Source organism: Protopterus annectens, chromosome 7.part0, assembly GCF_019279795.1.
Source record: "Protopterus annectens isolate FY-2018-M chromosome 7.part0, PAN1.0, whole genome shotgun sequence".
Lineage (NCBI taxonomy): Eukaryota > Metazoa > Chordata > Ceratodontiformes > Protopteridae > Protopterus > Protopterus annectens.
In genome coordinates, this window is record NC_056739.1 from 795,762,908 (window position 1) to 795,778,376 (window position 15,469).

The following is a 15,469-nucleotide window of genomic DNA, read 5'->3' on the forward strand; positions in this document are numbered from 1 at the left end:
CCAATGCCCAGCACAAAAAAAGAAATGATGTCATTTTTAGGAATAACAAATTTTTGTCGTAGTTGGATTCCCAACTATGCAGAGGAAGTAAGTCCACTTTTGGAACTTATTTTCGCATTTCCCATGGCAGCACATGACAATGGACGGATAAGGCAATACAGGCATTTACTAGGGTAAAACAATTGATAGCAGGATCTGCAACACTTAGCTTCCCTGACTATACAAAACCCTTTGTTCAGACAGTAGATTGTAAGCAGGGCTTTATGACATCGGTTCAGTTGCAAACCTATGGAAATAAGTTGAGACCATTAGCTTTTTATTCTAGTAAATTGGACACAGTGGCACGATCATTGCCACACTGTGTACAGGCAGTAGTCACAGCCGCACAGGCTGTGCAAGCGTCTGCGACCCTAGTTTTGTTTCATGACCTTACCTTACGAGTACCGCACTCTGTCGCGGTAATACTACTACAGGATAAAGTTACCTTTCTCTCTCTCCTAGCAGACACTTATCCTGCATGACAACGTTACTTTCACAACCACACATGACCATTGAGTGATGCACCACTCTTAATCCAGCCACGCTGTTACCTACAGCTGACGATGGTGCCCCTCACGTGTGTTTAGATTTGATACACTCTAATGTCTTACCAAGACCAGACCTTAAGGACCAACCTTTGGCAAATTCAGATTGGACCCTGTTTGTAGATGGGTCAGCATGTAAAAATGAGGCAGGCATTACACAACTGGGTTATGCAGTCACAACTGAGACTACGGTACTAGAGGCAAGACCCCTCCCCAGGAACCTGTCCGCACAAGCGGCCAAATTGATTGCTTTGTCCAGAGCATGCACCATTTCCAAGGATAAGGCAGTTACTATCTACACAGATAGTCAGTATGCTTTTTCCACGGTCCATGTCTTTGCACAACAATGGAAAAATAGGGGAATGTTTACGGCCTCAGGAAAGGAAATAACCCACAAGGATTTAATCCTTAGCCTCTTACAAGCTGTCCAACTGCCACGGGGACTGGCCATCTGCAAGTGCGCAGCACACACGAATGCCAAGGATCCAGTACTACTTGGAAATGCACTGACTAACAAAGCTGCAAAAAGTGTAGCCTTAACCTCTACTTTTGCACTCAAGACCACACAGAAGGAACTTCACCCTACAGATAAATTTGATCTACAAACTTTACAGGTAATGCAGGAACTTAGTACAGTTCAGGAAAAACAGCGATGGATTAAATATGGGGCTATTCAAAAGCAGGGTGTTTTTGTAGGTCCAAATGATAAGTATGTCTTGCCAACAAACCTTTTTAGGTATGCCTCATTAGTGACGCATGGCCCATCTCATCTGGGCCCTGCTGCTATGGTTCAAATGATCCAGCAAATTTTCTGGACCAAGGGCTTTATAGCATACGCTAAACGATTTTGTTTATCGTGCCTGCTTTGTACACGATACCATGGTGGTGGGGTGCGGATCACCCCAGCAGCTTTTCCGCTGCCTCTGTATCCATTTTACACAATCTGCATGGATTTTATTGAACTAACTCCTGTTCAACAGAAGCGATTTGTGTTAGTTATTATTGACGCTTTTACGAAATGGGTTGAAGCTTTTCCGGTAGCACACCCAGATGCACTGTCGGTAGCCAAGGCCCTTACAAATAACATTATCCCTCATTTTGGGCTACCTACACGCATCTATTCTGATAATGGCACACATTTCGTAAACCAAGTTATTAAAAAGCTGGCCGCCGTTTTTCAGATCGAGTTAAAACACCATTGTGCCTACCACCCACAGTCAGCAGGGTTGGTTGAACGCCATAATGGCATTCTCAAAGGCAAGTTATGTAAACTCATGGCTGAGACACATCAGTCTTGGATAAACTGCTTACCTCTGGCACTCCTGTCTATGCGTACCACTCCCACCTCAAAAGGGGTCACACCATTTGAACTATTATACGGGAGACCTTATTACATCCCGCAGTGGCAAAATTTTTGCCTGCGGAACGTGAGGGGGGTGAAGAGATAGCAGATTACATGAGGAAATTGTTGCTGACCAGAACTAACACTTCTCTAACGAATGATTGCTTTTCAGATCAGAAGAACAACAGGATCCTGGAAGCGAAACCCGGGAACTGGGTTTGGATTAAAATTGTCAAGAGGAAGACGTGGGTCTCCCCCAAGTGGGAAGGTCCATACCAGTTTTTGATAGCAACACCTACAGCAGTCCGAATAAAAAAAAAAAGAACATCGTGGATCCATCTGAAACACTGTAAACTGGTAAAACAGTTTGAACTGGACAAAAACTTGAGTTCCCCTGAGGAACACTGATTAGTAGTAATCTTGTTTTGTATGAATATCTGACTATTGTAGTAATGCAGAGAAATACCGTAAGGGAGTAGCCTTTCCCACAAAAGCATTCCAAACTAATTTTGTTGTTAATAAGTGTGATTGTTACTTTTCTGTTTTGGCCGTTTTTATTTTTCAAACAAGACTAGCCAAGTAAAGAGAGATGATGCATATGCTCTATCTTTTAATGTTTCAAATTGTTGGATATGCACGGCTATCCCTACTGTACATGGTGGTCTAATGTTAGGTGCAGTCCCTTTGGGGGCAAATGATACATGGACTAATTTACTATTTGAAACTTCAAATGTAGCCTTAAAGGACAAAAGCATTACCCCTCATGGGTCGCCAGAATGGAACTGTAAGGTTGGATGGAGTCAGTGTAATGTAACCATAATTCATAACTGTATAATAGATGGGCACTGTGCAACGAGTTTCAAGCCTATAAGAGTGCTTATTAATGGTACAAGTTTCTTTGAAAAAATGTTATCTGTGTATGACCTTTTGTTTAAAGGGCTGCAAGACAAAGGAAATCACTCTGTTCCAGTCAATATTACACTTAAAGTAAATGATTGTTATTTTATCTGTGGTAGAAAAGCATACAAATGATTACCAAGGAATTGGTCAGGCAGTTGTTTTTTGGGTTATTTAGCACCAGCTATAAGATATACATTTTCTCTTCCCCAAGGTAAAATGCGAAATGTACGTGCTGTTAATAAACCTGTTAATCCCGTAGGTAACGTTGATGCATCCTGGATCTATCACCACGATTTGGCCCATAGTAGCAGCAAGGGGCTATCACACATGGACTTGGGCGATGATGTTATTTCCTGGGCTGGTATTCTTCCAGCTTATGGGACAGTAAAATCCATTTGGGAGCTCAGAAAACTGTCAAAACTGTTAGAAACTCTGAGCAATGCAACTTTTTCTGCGCTAGAATTGGTGACGGATGTGTTAACTGCAATAAGGACTGTAGCATTGCAGAATCGTATGGCGCTCGATTTCACCCTAGTGGCGAAAGGAGGTACTTGCGAGTGTTGTCCGTTCATTACAGACAACGAATATGACATCAACAGCCATCTGGAGATCCTACAACAAGTTTCTAAACTTACAAAACCAGGACAAAATCCATTAACTGATTTTTTCCAAAATTGGTTTGGAAATTGGGGAACAGTACTTATGAATGTCTTAATTGCTATATGTGTTGGTGCCATTATATTCCTACTGTTGGGTTGTTGCTGCATTCCTTGCATCCGAATGATAATATCAAATGTATTGTCTGCCAATGCAACTAAAGCTTATTATTCTGAATATACAGAACATGAGTCATGCGAAAAACTGTATGAATAAAATGTATTACTGATGATACAAAGTGTTGTTAGGGGGGAAATGTAGTAAGAATCTTTGTGTTCAACATCTTTGTATCATGTATAGTAAGGGTTAAAATGTGAAACTGCATTGCGTGCAAAGAAATAAGCTAAAATAAGTTGTTTTTCTTGTAAAGAATTTGCTGACCAAAGAGGAATGCACAGATGATACCTTGATCCAGGCACAAGCTTATCTTGTGCCTGACCTCTGACCATCTAAGGCTCCGGGATGTGAATTATAGCCTTGAGTGAAATTCCTTGTCTAGTAACCAGCCACTGTGTACGTGCAGGGAAGGGTATAAAAACCCATGTGAAGTGTACAGAATTTAGACTGCTGACATACCATGTACTTTGTAGCATGTCTCCATGCATGTAAAATAAACCTTTTTGCTTATTTTTATCTGCGTGATTCTTCCAGTATATGTTAAGAGTATTACAATCTTTTGACAGTGTGCCATAGCCTTGGGGTTGGGGGGGGGGTATGTCCTGTCTTCCCTGTAAAGATGATTTTTCCCCAAACATCTTTATTAAATTTACACACATGACAAAGGCAATCTTATGTTTATATGAATGAAAAAGATACAAAAGGATATCACTTTAGTTACAGTTTACATCACAGAAACCATTGAAACAACTATAGTTGTAAACATTATACATCACTTATAAACCATCCAGTCATTGCCAGTTAAGCGTTATATAGCTCATTCAAATCCTGCCCCTTAAACCTCATTCCTGTTCTGCATATATTGTTCCCACAATTCCCATTTTCTCCTGTGTAGTTTGCTCCTTCCCTTTTCTAAAGATCCCAGTTCCAGTTGTTTTATCTCTGTTACTATATTCACTACTTCAAGTAAAGTTGGTCTAGACTTTGATTTCCATTTTCTAGTAAGTGCTTTTTTGGCAGCCACCATAGTTAGACTCAGCAAGACTTGACTATATTTAGGCAATTCTGATTCTATAGCATAACTCAAAAAATCATCTCCCCAGTCAGTCCAGTCTGCTCACCCAGCATTTCCGACAGAGCGGTCTGCAAGGAATCTCAAATGTCTGCCAGCTCATCACACTTCCAAAAAATATGTTCCCAGCTACCTATTTCTTGCCTGTCACACCTCCAACATTTGCTATCCACCTGATGAAAAATTCTTTGGACTCTACTTGGGGTATAAAAATACCTATGTAAACATTTCCATTCAAAGATCCTAAATCTTCTAAACTTTGTTGCATATCTGGGAGATGTACATTTATCCTCCATTGTCTCTTTGTGAATTGCTTATCCAATCTGTCTTCCCAATCCTTTCTAAGTTCCTCTGATTGATTTTTATATTTATCATGCAATATTTTATATGCTTTACTAATTATTCTGTTTTAATAGCAGCTTCTGTTCTAGATTCTATTAAAAACCCTACCATTTCTGGTCTTTCATTTAAGAGCCCCCTATTTCTTTCTCTTTGCCTATACTCTAATATCAATCCTTGATAGGGAAGGCAATCTCTAACCTGCAGTCCAAATAAATTATTGGCCTTTTCCCATTTACCTTTCCCGTTCTAGTTATTTGCTCCCAATACCTTGGTTCTTTTGCCAGTTTTCTTCAATAAATTCCAGCCCCCTCTTGCCTATGATCTGTATCCCTGACCACAGTCAACCCTATCTGCAAAATCGCTTATCTCCATTCTTGTGCTGGTTTGGTTCTTAGAATACTCCCTGCTATTTTATGAATATAATACTTTGTATGATTTTATAGGTTCATAGGTAGGTACAAGGCTATCTGCCCGAGGGCATTTATAAGCCTAGCCAGAGTGTGTCGGCTTTCGCCACCCAATTGATTAATTAACTGATCCTCTGTCAAGCAGAGCCAATTAAGTGATCCTAAGGGTGTATTTTCTGTTACCCATCCACTTGTCAAGGTTTCTGTTGAAGAGTGTTAGTGAGGGGCTCTGCCTAATGTAGTTTGGAATTTTGTTCCAAAGCATAGGAAGTCTGTGACAGGAATCTATCCCTCCAGCATGTTCTATTTATTGTTGTGGTGAGGTTTAGCTCACTAGAGCGCGTAGCTTGCAGTGACTTGGATTTCTTTAGGTTGAGCATGTCCATCAATTCTGAGTTGGGCATGGCTTTGTAAGTCAGGCAGAGATCACCTCTGAGTAAGCGATATGCCATTGAGTACAGCTGGAGTTTTTTCAGTCGGGCTGCATAGGACATATGTTTGAGGCCAGTAATCCTCTTGGTGAGGTACTTTTGTGGTCTTTCCAGCTGTTGGAAGTGTCTTGTGAGGTACATCCCAAATGGGGCATTGTACTCTGTGATGGGTTTGATGAGTGATGAGTAGAGGGGCACTATAACCTCTTTATTTCTAGATGCGAACCCTTTATTAATTAGATGGGCCACATAGAAGGATTTCTTAACTACTTTGGCAATATGATTGTCAAAGGAGAGATTGCTATCTACCTGGGTCCCCAGATTTCTTATTACCTCTTCTGTATTAAGGTTTTATTTTTATTTATATTTTCATTGTTCTCCTTAAGAGTCTGCATCCAAAATCCCAATCTGTTGATAATTCTTGAGCTTCCTCCCTGTATCAGCATCATTCCTTTCCACTTTGAATTATAGTTTTCTGCTTGTGCTGTGTATAAGATCCTTAACTGTGTTGCTCTAAAATACCCCCTTAAATTAGATAATCCTAGTCCACTTTGTTCTGTTGGTAGAATCAGCTTATCCCACTTGACCCTTGCTGTCTTCCCTTCCCAGATAAAATCCTTCAACTCTTTTTTAATTGCTATCCATGACTTCTCCGGTTGATAAAAGTATGCCTGACCTTTGTATAAGACTAAAGGAACTAAAAACATTTAATGGCTTGTATCTTAGTATCCATATCCATATAAAAAGACTTCCAGTTCCTCAGTTTTTGTATTATCTTCTGTTTAGTCTTTTCCAACATATCCTTAGCTTGATCAGTGGTGCATTTTACTGAAAATATCTTCGGCTATCTGTCATCTGAAGAACGGTGAGTTGACTAACCTACCACACCCATATATATAGTTGAAGTAAAAAGGCTATATACTTATTTGGTAGAACAGCTTTTGTTGGTGTAAAAAAATTCTGACTGCATATATTAGTGAATCCTCATTTGTGTGAATGTAATATGGTTCATAGATTAGTGCTAGGCTGACTGTCACTGTAGACCATTTTAAGCCCAGCCAGTTTTACCCCATATTTGAATCAAACCCTACACTTTTTGTCTGCAAGGCAGACACCATAAACATTATGCCAACTGATAACCATTGAATTCAAGTTTTATATAGTGTAGGTAGATACTTGAACAGTTTCTGAGTAAAGTAAACCCCACAGAAGCTGTATATCCCTATACATAGCCAATTGTGAAAGAAGAAGAGCCCATGCTAGAAGAAGTAAGAGCAGCATTAAGGAAAATTAAGTCAGAGAAAGCAACAGCCTCAGATGAGGTAATGGCAGATATGATCAAGATGTTGGGTGAGTTGGGGAGAAGTGGCTCCTGAGGGGACTCCTTGAAGTATGGAGAGAAAGGAGTATCCCAGATGAAAGGAGAATAAGAATTTTAGTGCTTGGGTACAAGAAGAAAAGGGATATTCACAACTGTGAGCAGTCTAGAGGTATCGGGCTCTTTTCACACTTTATGAACGTGCTGGATAGGTTAATTGATAAATTAATATTCAAAGTAGTAGAATGTAAGATGGAAGGTGAGATCTTTGAATACAGGTCAGAATGCAACACATCTGATCCTCTGCTTGCAGAGAGAGAGAGAGAGAGAGTGGCAAAAAAGAAGTGAGCCGAGAGGAGTCCAGCATTACTAGACTTAGAGAAGGCATATGACTTGGTCCCAAGAAAACTGATTTGGGTAATCCTGTGGTTGTTGGAAGTCCAGGAAATGTTGTAAAATTAGTGCAGGCTATGTTCAAGAACCCAGTTATACAAGTATGAGCAATATTTGAACTCGGGGGGGGTGCTTAGTGGACGTGAGTGCCTTCTTCTTCTTCTTCTTTCAGCTTTCCTGGTTAGGGGTCGCCACAATGGATCACCTGTTTCCATTTCTTCCTGTACTCTGCATCTTGCTCTGTCACACCAACCACCTGCATGTCCTCTCTAACCACACCCATAAACCTTATCTTAGCCTTCCTCTTTTCCTCTTACCTGGCAGCTTTATCCTTAGCATTCTTTTTCCAATATTCCGAGCATCCCTCCTCAGCACATGTCCAAACCAACGCAATCTCACCTCTCTGGCTTTGTCTCCAAACTGTCCAACCTGGGCTGACCCTCTAATATACTTATTCCTAATCCTGTCTACCCTCAACACACCCAGTGCAAATCTTAACATCTTTAACTCTGCCACATCCAGCTCTGACTCCTTCCTTTTTGTCAATGCCACTGTCTCCAACCCATATAACATAGCTGGTCTCACTACCCTTTTGTAGACCTTCCCTTTCACTCTTACTGGTACTTGTCTGTCACAAATCACTCCTGACACTATTTTCCACACTGCCTGTACTCTCTTCTTCACCTCTCTTCCACACTTGCCATTACTCTGAACTGTTGATCCCAAGTATTTAAACTCATCCACCTTTGCCAGCTCTACTCCCTGCATCCTCACCATTCCTCTATCCTCTCTTTCATTCACACACACATATTTTGTCTTAGTCTGGCTGACCTTCATTCCTCTCCTCTCTAGAGCATATCTCCACCTCTCCAGGGTCTCCTCAACCTGTTCCCTAGTCTCACTACATATCACAATGTCATCTGCAAATATCATAGTCCATGGAGACTCCTGTCTGATTTCATCTGTCAACCTGTCCATCACCAGTGCAAATAAGAAAGGGCTCAGAGATGATCCTTGATGTAATCCCAGCTCCACCTTAAACACATCTGTCACTCCCACTGCAGATTTCACCGCTGTCACACTACCCTTGTACATATCCTGTACCACTCTTACATACTCTGCCACTCCCGACTTCCTCATACTATACCACAACTCCTCTCTAGGCACCCAGTCATATGCTTTCTCTAAGTCCACAAAGACACAATGCAACTCCTTCTGACCTTCTCTGTACTTCTCCATCAACACTCTCAGAGCAAACATCGCATCTGTAGTGCTCTTTCCTGGCATGAAACCATACTGCTGATCACTAATCATCACCTCTGCCTATCAGGGTTCAATTCTGAGCCCACTGGTGTATAACATGTACAATTCAATTGAAAACAAATCTGTTAAGGGAAAAAATATAGAAAAATAAAAAAACGTACAGTAAGCTGGTTGCATAAGTGTGCACAACCTTAAATTAATACTTTGTTGAAGTACCTTTTGGTTTAATTACAGCATTCTGTCTTCTTGGGTAGGAGTCTATCAGCATGGCACATCTTGACTTGGCAATATTTGCTCACTCTGCCTTGCAAAAGTGCTGCAAATCTGTCAGATTGTGAGGGCATCTTTTCAGCTCGCGCCACAGATTTTATGTTGGATTTAGGTCTAGGCTCTGGATAGGCCATTCCAAAACTTTAATTTTCTTCTGGTGAAGCCATTCTTTGCTTGATTTGGATGTATGCTTGGGGTCATTGTCATGTTGAACTGTGACATTCCTCTTCATCTTCAGCTTTCTAGCAGACGCCTGAAGGTTTTGTGCCAAAAGTGACTGGTATTTGGAACTGTTCATAATTCCCTCCACCTTGACTAAATCCCCAGTTCCAGCTGAAGAATAGCAACTCCAAAGCATGGTACTGCCACCACCAAGCTTCACCGTGGGAATGGTGTTCTTTTGATGATGCAAAGTGTTGTTTTAGCGCCAAATGTACCTTTTGGAATTGTGGCCAAAAAGTTCAACCTTGGTCTCATCAGACCATAACACATTTTCCCATATGCTTTTGAGAGACTTGATGTATTGTTTTGTAAATTTTAGCAGGGCCTGGATGTTTTTCGGTGTAAGAAAAGGCTTCCATATTGCAACCCTACCCCATAGTCCAGACATATGGAGAATATGGGAGATTGTTGTCACATATAGTACACAACCAGTACTTGACAGAAATTCCTGCAGCTCCTTCAGTGTTGCTGTAGATCTCTTGGCAGGCTTCCTGACCAATTTTCATCTTGTCATTTCATCAATTTTGGAAGGATGTCCTGTTCTTTGCAGCGTCACTGTTGTCTCATATTTTCTCCACTTTTTGATGACTGTCTTCACTCTGTTCCATGGTATATCCAATACTGTGGAAAATTTTTTGTACCCTTCTCCTGACTGATACCTTTCAACAATGAGATCCCTTTGATGCTTTGTAAGCTCTCTGCGAACCATAGCTTTTGCTGTAGCAGGTAACTGAGTAAATGTCAGGAAAATCCTACTAGGACAGCTGAACTTTATTTGGGGTTAATCAGACTCTCTTTAATTGATGGCAGGTGTGTACCCAAGAAAACTGAATGCTGTAATTAAATCAAAAGGTGGTTCAGCAAGGTATTAGTCTAAGGGTGTGCACACTTATGCAACCAGCTTATTGTGCATTTTTTATTTTTTATATTTTTTCCCCTAACAGATTTGTTTGTTTTTCAGTGGAATTGTACAGGTTATAAGTCACATTAAAGGTAGGAAAATATTTGAAATTATTTATTGTGGTCTCAGTTTTTTATATCACAAAAACCTGGCATTTTAACAGGAGTGTGTACACTTTTTATATCCACTATACCTACCTGACATACCTTCTTTCCCATTCATATGCAAACACACTTGGGCTTTAGTGGAGTGGCTAGTGAGTATTCAGCCAATTCAAAACTTTTGATATGGTGCACAAACTAATTCAGTGCACACCGAAGGAAAGGCCATGTGTCTGTGCTGTTCTGTACTACTTGGTAAATTTAAAATTGTGATAGAATTTATAGTTTTATAACTGTAGGAAATGATGTGTACAGACAGTGATTAATAGTCATGTTACTAGAATGATATAGTGTGCAGCCAAGTTCTGCATTCTAAGCTAAGAGTGATTTACAAACCTTTATGCATCATTGCCCATGCTTGCAAAACATAAGTGCTTTCCATATTGTTCATAGATAAGGATATGGTGTGGAATTCCTGATGTCATAGAGGTTGTTTTGGAGTGTGTCAGGTCATGGTACTCTGTTTGTCTACATGCTGTTCTGGCAAGGCAATGCTGTACAGCCTTGTAGCATTTTTTTTGCTTATTTGTTTTCTTTTGTTTTGCTTTTTACTTGTCTTTTCATTCAAGCTGCTTACTTTCCTCCAAAACTACTGATATTGCTTAGCCAGGTTGAAGATTGTATTTTGAAGTAGCTGTATTTTTGTAACACTGTAATTTATGTGTCAGAAGCTGTTACTGTGATCCAGGTGGCCAGTGCTTAGTAGCTCCAGCACTGGAGTAGGTGAGCAGGGAAAGAGAGGAGGAAAGGGTTGTGGTATACTTCCCTCTTTCAGGGAGTGGAGGAAGGTTTGGGATGCTCGGGGGGGATACATGGAGAAGTGTGATGTCTCCAGTGGAGACCAGAGAAACCACCTTCCATGCTTGACAGGAATGGGGAGGGGCTACTTGCTAGCAACTTCCCTTCCAGAAGTGAAGGATGACCACTGCATGTCACCTTCTGGTTCCACCAACCACTCCTAATAGCTGACTAAATGATATCCAATTCAGATCAGCCTTCACCATGGTGATGAGGAACAAATGGGATGATTGGGCAAAGGATAACTGATGGGTGAACAAGCATCAACAACAGAGTAATTAACAAAATATCTGGTGTCTACATTTCTTCATACATCAGAGATTTTTTTTAATTAAATCACTTCTGGAGCATCCCATATTCATATGCATGGTTACACCATGTACCCCAAGTACACAATTGTATACTTGGTTTTCTGCAGGTATTTGGGGGGGATGTAAATTGCACAGATCTCTGGTATATATCACTAAATGCATATCGGCTATATACAATTGCACACCATGTTTATGAACACTTCCCTGTTTGTCCATTTATTCTGCTTGTTGTTTTTCTGATTTTTCATGATCCAAAGATTTTGCATAATTGTGTTTTAAGGTTTATTGCCCTTAAGCATTTTCAACTGCTGAATGCTGCACATCCTTTTTGAGTTGTACTTAAATAAGTTGCCTTTATACATTTGCATATTGCTTGGCATCTTTTTTTCCTGCCAGTTGTTTATCTATTAGATCCTAGTGTGCTGTGTAAAATACCCCAACATACTAAAAAAAGTTCATTTATGATGTGGCTGCTTATCAGTTATTTTTTAATGTCACAAAACATTTTAGCAATATTTTATTGAAGTCCTTTTTATAAACTTCCTGCAGTATCAGAATGAATATCACATGTTTTCAGTAATGCAGTGTTTTTCTGTTTTGTTTACGTATGCACTGCCACTACATACCAAGAAGAAAATAGAAAATAAGCTTTATTGATTTTCTAGGTATAAATAAAATTAAGAGAAATGTAATTTGAAAAGCTGAAGACTTGCATAATCTGTGAAATGTTGAATTCAAGTTGGTACCTATGTAAGGACTTTGAGACTGAAACTATGTATTTTAATTGTATGTAAGTATACCATTGAACCTTTTAGGATATCACTTCATCTGTCTTTCCCAACATTTTAAGTGTGCTTTCCTGACATATGTTAGAGAGTGCTAGGATTATATTTTATTGTTTGCATTACACTTTAATTAGCACAATAAACTGCACTGTGCAATATTTTATTACAGCTTTAATCATCAGTCCAGTGGAGTTCTTTGAAACATCTGTGTACAGCTCATCTCTGGGCATTTCCTTTCATTTTTAAAATAATAGTGCTGAGAAAAGACATGAAGGAAAAAAGCCAGTGGTAATAGATCTGTCACTTTATTTGAGTGTGTGTTTTTTTTTGTGTTTGCTGAATAATCAGAGCACTGCATATTCTGAAGTTCTGAATATAACATGTAAGAGAGAAAGAGAGAACATCTAAATTTGTGACTTCTCCTAATAAAGTGTTACACTGGGTAAACAATTCATTATTCATTTAATTTGTGGGTACATATTGTGTATCATTGCAGTAGACCAGACGATGAATTCTCCAGGTTAAATATTTAAATGTTGTATACTCCTGACATGGAATTGTGTTTTATTCCTCAAGGTTGGTGAGAAACTAGAAATGCTTAAGAAAAATTACGATGAAAAACTTGCTCAGAAGGAAGAGCTACGGAAGAGAGCTGAGGAAATGGAAGTCAAACTGGACAGAGCTGCAAAACTTGTATCGGGACTTGCTGGAGAGAGAATCCGTTGGGAAGAAACAGTAAAGGTATAAAACTGCTCTTTGGCATGTATAGTAAGAGTTAGCAGCTTCTGTAGAAACCAATTGGTTTGGTTCTGGAGGCATAGATTTTGGACTGTCCAAGAATGTTTTCTGCTGTCAAAGTCAGCAAATAATTGACATCACAATGTGTCTACTACCTTCATCTTGTGCTGTTTTTGCCATGTGTATTACGTAAATGCACAGCTAATTGCTGAGTAGTGTATCATACAAGTGTTTGCACTATGATCTTTACTGAATGTGGCAGAATCCTTTTGTCCCATAGGATAATCATTGTAAACCTCTAACAAAATGACCATGTCTCTGGTGTATGGCATGTGGTACAGTAGAAAAAGCTTTGTAGAGCATTTTCAGTGTTTTCTTTAATACTGTCAGAGTACATGTATTTTGTGGAGGGTGTTTAATGTTTGCATGGTCTTAAGTGACACAAATACAACATTAAGGGTTCTCCTTGATGGGTCCCTGATTTGATATTATTTCTCCACAGTTTTAAATTTAATTTTTTTTCAGTAGCATTCGATGTTTGGGGACATTTATGTTCTCATTCAGTACACACTATGACATAAGGCATTAGCTACATAGGCTCACTAATCCCCAGAGTCTGCTTGTTATTTTTGTCTCATTTGCATGATTCAGATCTCACTCACTGTATTGGTTGGTAAAATCCTGTTTTTTGTGTGCCTAAACATCATAATATGAGTAGTTATCATACTGCTAGCCAACACTAAATGAGTCATCACAATGAAAGTGCACTATTGATAGCTGCTGCAAATGCCAAAACCTACTCATGTTACTATCTCATTTCTCAATGGTGCTAAGAGATATTTACATGGAGGCTGGCAGGTATATCATACTCACAATCTTAGGCATATTTTGGAACCTCACCACAGAAGTAACCACTTGAAGACCAGCTCTACATCTGAACTTCCTCAGGTTTTTCATTGTCCAGCTAATCTCCGGCAGACACTTTTTTGTGTTCTGGAGTTATCAAACAATTTAAAAGCTCTCAAACTTTCCTCAGCAAAGTATGCTCAGAACTCTCAAGATTAATTGCTTGCAGCTGCAGGCAGCACATCTCCATGTAAGCGTAATTAACAGTGAGAAAAAAAGCAGCTAACATCTCTTCAGATACATGGAGTCTTTGTAAATTTCACTCAGAACATAATGTACAACTGCCTCCAGCTGCAAACTTCTTGACTTCCACTGAGAACACACTCATTAAAAAAAAAAAACAATGCTCATAGAAAAATAAAACATGCTAATATCCTTGCAGATACGAGAAACTTCACATTTTGCTTATAAAACATGTTTATGGCTTAAGCCAAGGGCATTAATCAAGGCATCCACCCTTGTAAAAATAAAATACATTATCTTAATTCTACATATAGTATACTCACTGCAGTTTTATACTCCACCTCAGCCCTCAAGATCACAGTGTAATAACATAATCTTGCTTCTCTCCAACCTTTCTTTTATTATACTATAGAGCCCGTGTTTCTTACAACGAAAAACATATCTGTTTACTTAAATATCTTTAACACATACAGCAGTCATTGGAAAGACTTCCACCACATTTAAAATACTCCTAATGACGCACTATACTACTTTACCATATAACATGCAGTTTATATTATGAAGTATTTTATACCAATATTAATAAGAACGTTTGTTATACTTAAGTTATTTTTTTTCCATTTTGTGTGCTGCTAAACATTAATGACTTAAAGTCAGATATATGTTTTATACTACCCGCAAGTTTAATAAAATCAACAAAAGTTCAGACTTTCTCACCCTCTTTCTTGCAAGCAGTGTTTCACAGATATGACTGATGCTTTATAGTCTCTCATTTATTCACTAAGTTCAGTGTTGCTGATCTTCATCATAGTTATTTTCATTTCCCAGCAGAAGACTGTGTCTCAAGTCCATAGTATTCTTGATTCTTCTAGCCGTCTCCTGTGCTTTTTTTCTCTCTCTCAAGCATTTTCCTTTGGAACATTGGAAGAGGGTTCAGTGGCAATGACTTTCTATGAGATTTATTGTCAGAAGAATGAGAGACCCCTTCTGTCTGTTGGCTCACTTTTGTTGATATTTTTGTTTCCTTTTTTGCCTGTTCTGCATCCAAAATGTCTTTAATCCCCCAGGAAGAAATATTCTGAAGACAGCTGGAAACAGCAGCTTGAATCTCAAACCTGCTTCTTGACATTCCTTGATTGCTGGGATAAATTTGCTCCTTTTCTGTCTGGTGTAGATTGAATAATCATTTTCCAGAAACACTCTGCTATCAACAATTTTTAATACTTTTCATTTCTTCCACAGTTTTGTCAGTATCTGCTCTTTCTGCTTGTACTTTTGCATCTTTACTAATATAGGTCTTAGCTGCTTTCTCATGGACAGATTTAGAGCAGACACTTTATGTGCCCTTGTGTATTAACAAATGCTAAT

At 39.2% G+C, this 15,469-nt stretch overlaps 1 protein-coding gene across 1 annotated transcript in view; it reads left to right on the forward strand.

The window, feature by feature from the left end:
- Positions 1–15,469, forward strand: part of DNAH2 (dynein axonemal heavy chain 2) — a 6,636,854-nt gene that overhangs the window by 5,270,364 nt on the left and 1,351,021 nt on the right. Inside the window, exon 66 of the mRNA XM_044077324.1 lies at positions 12,851–13,015. Coding sequence (XP_043933259.1) covers positions 12,851–13,015 — 165 coding nt within the window. The remainder of the gene's footprint in view (positions 1–12,850; positions 13,016–15,469) is intronic.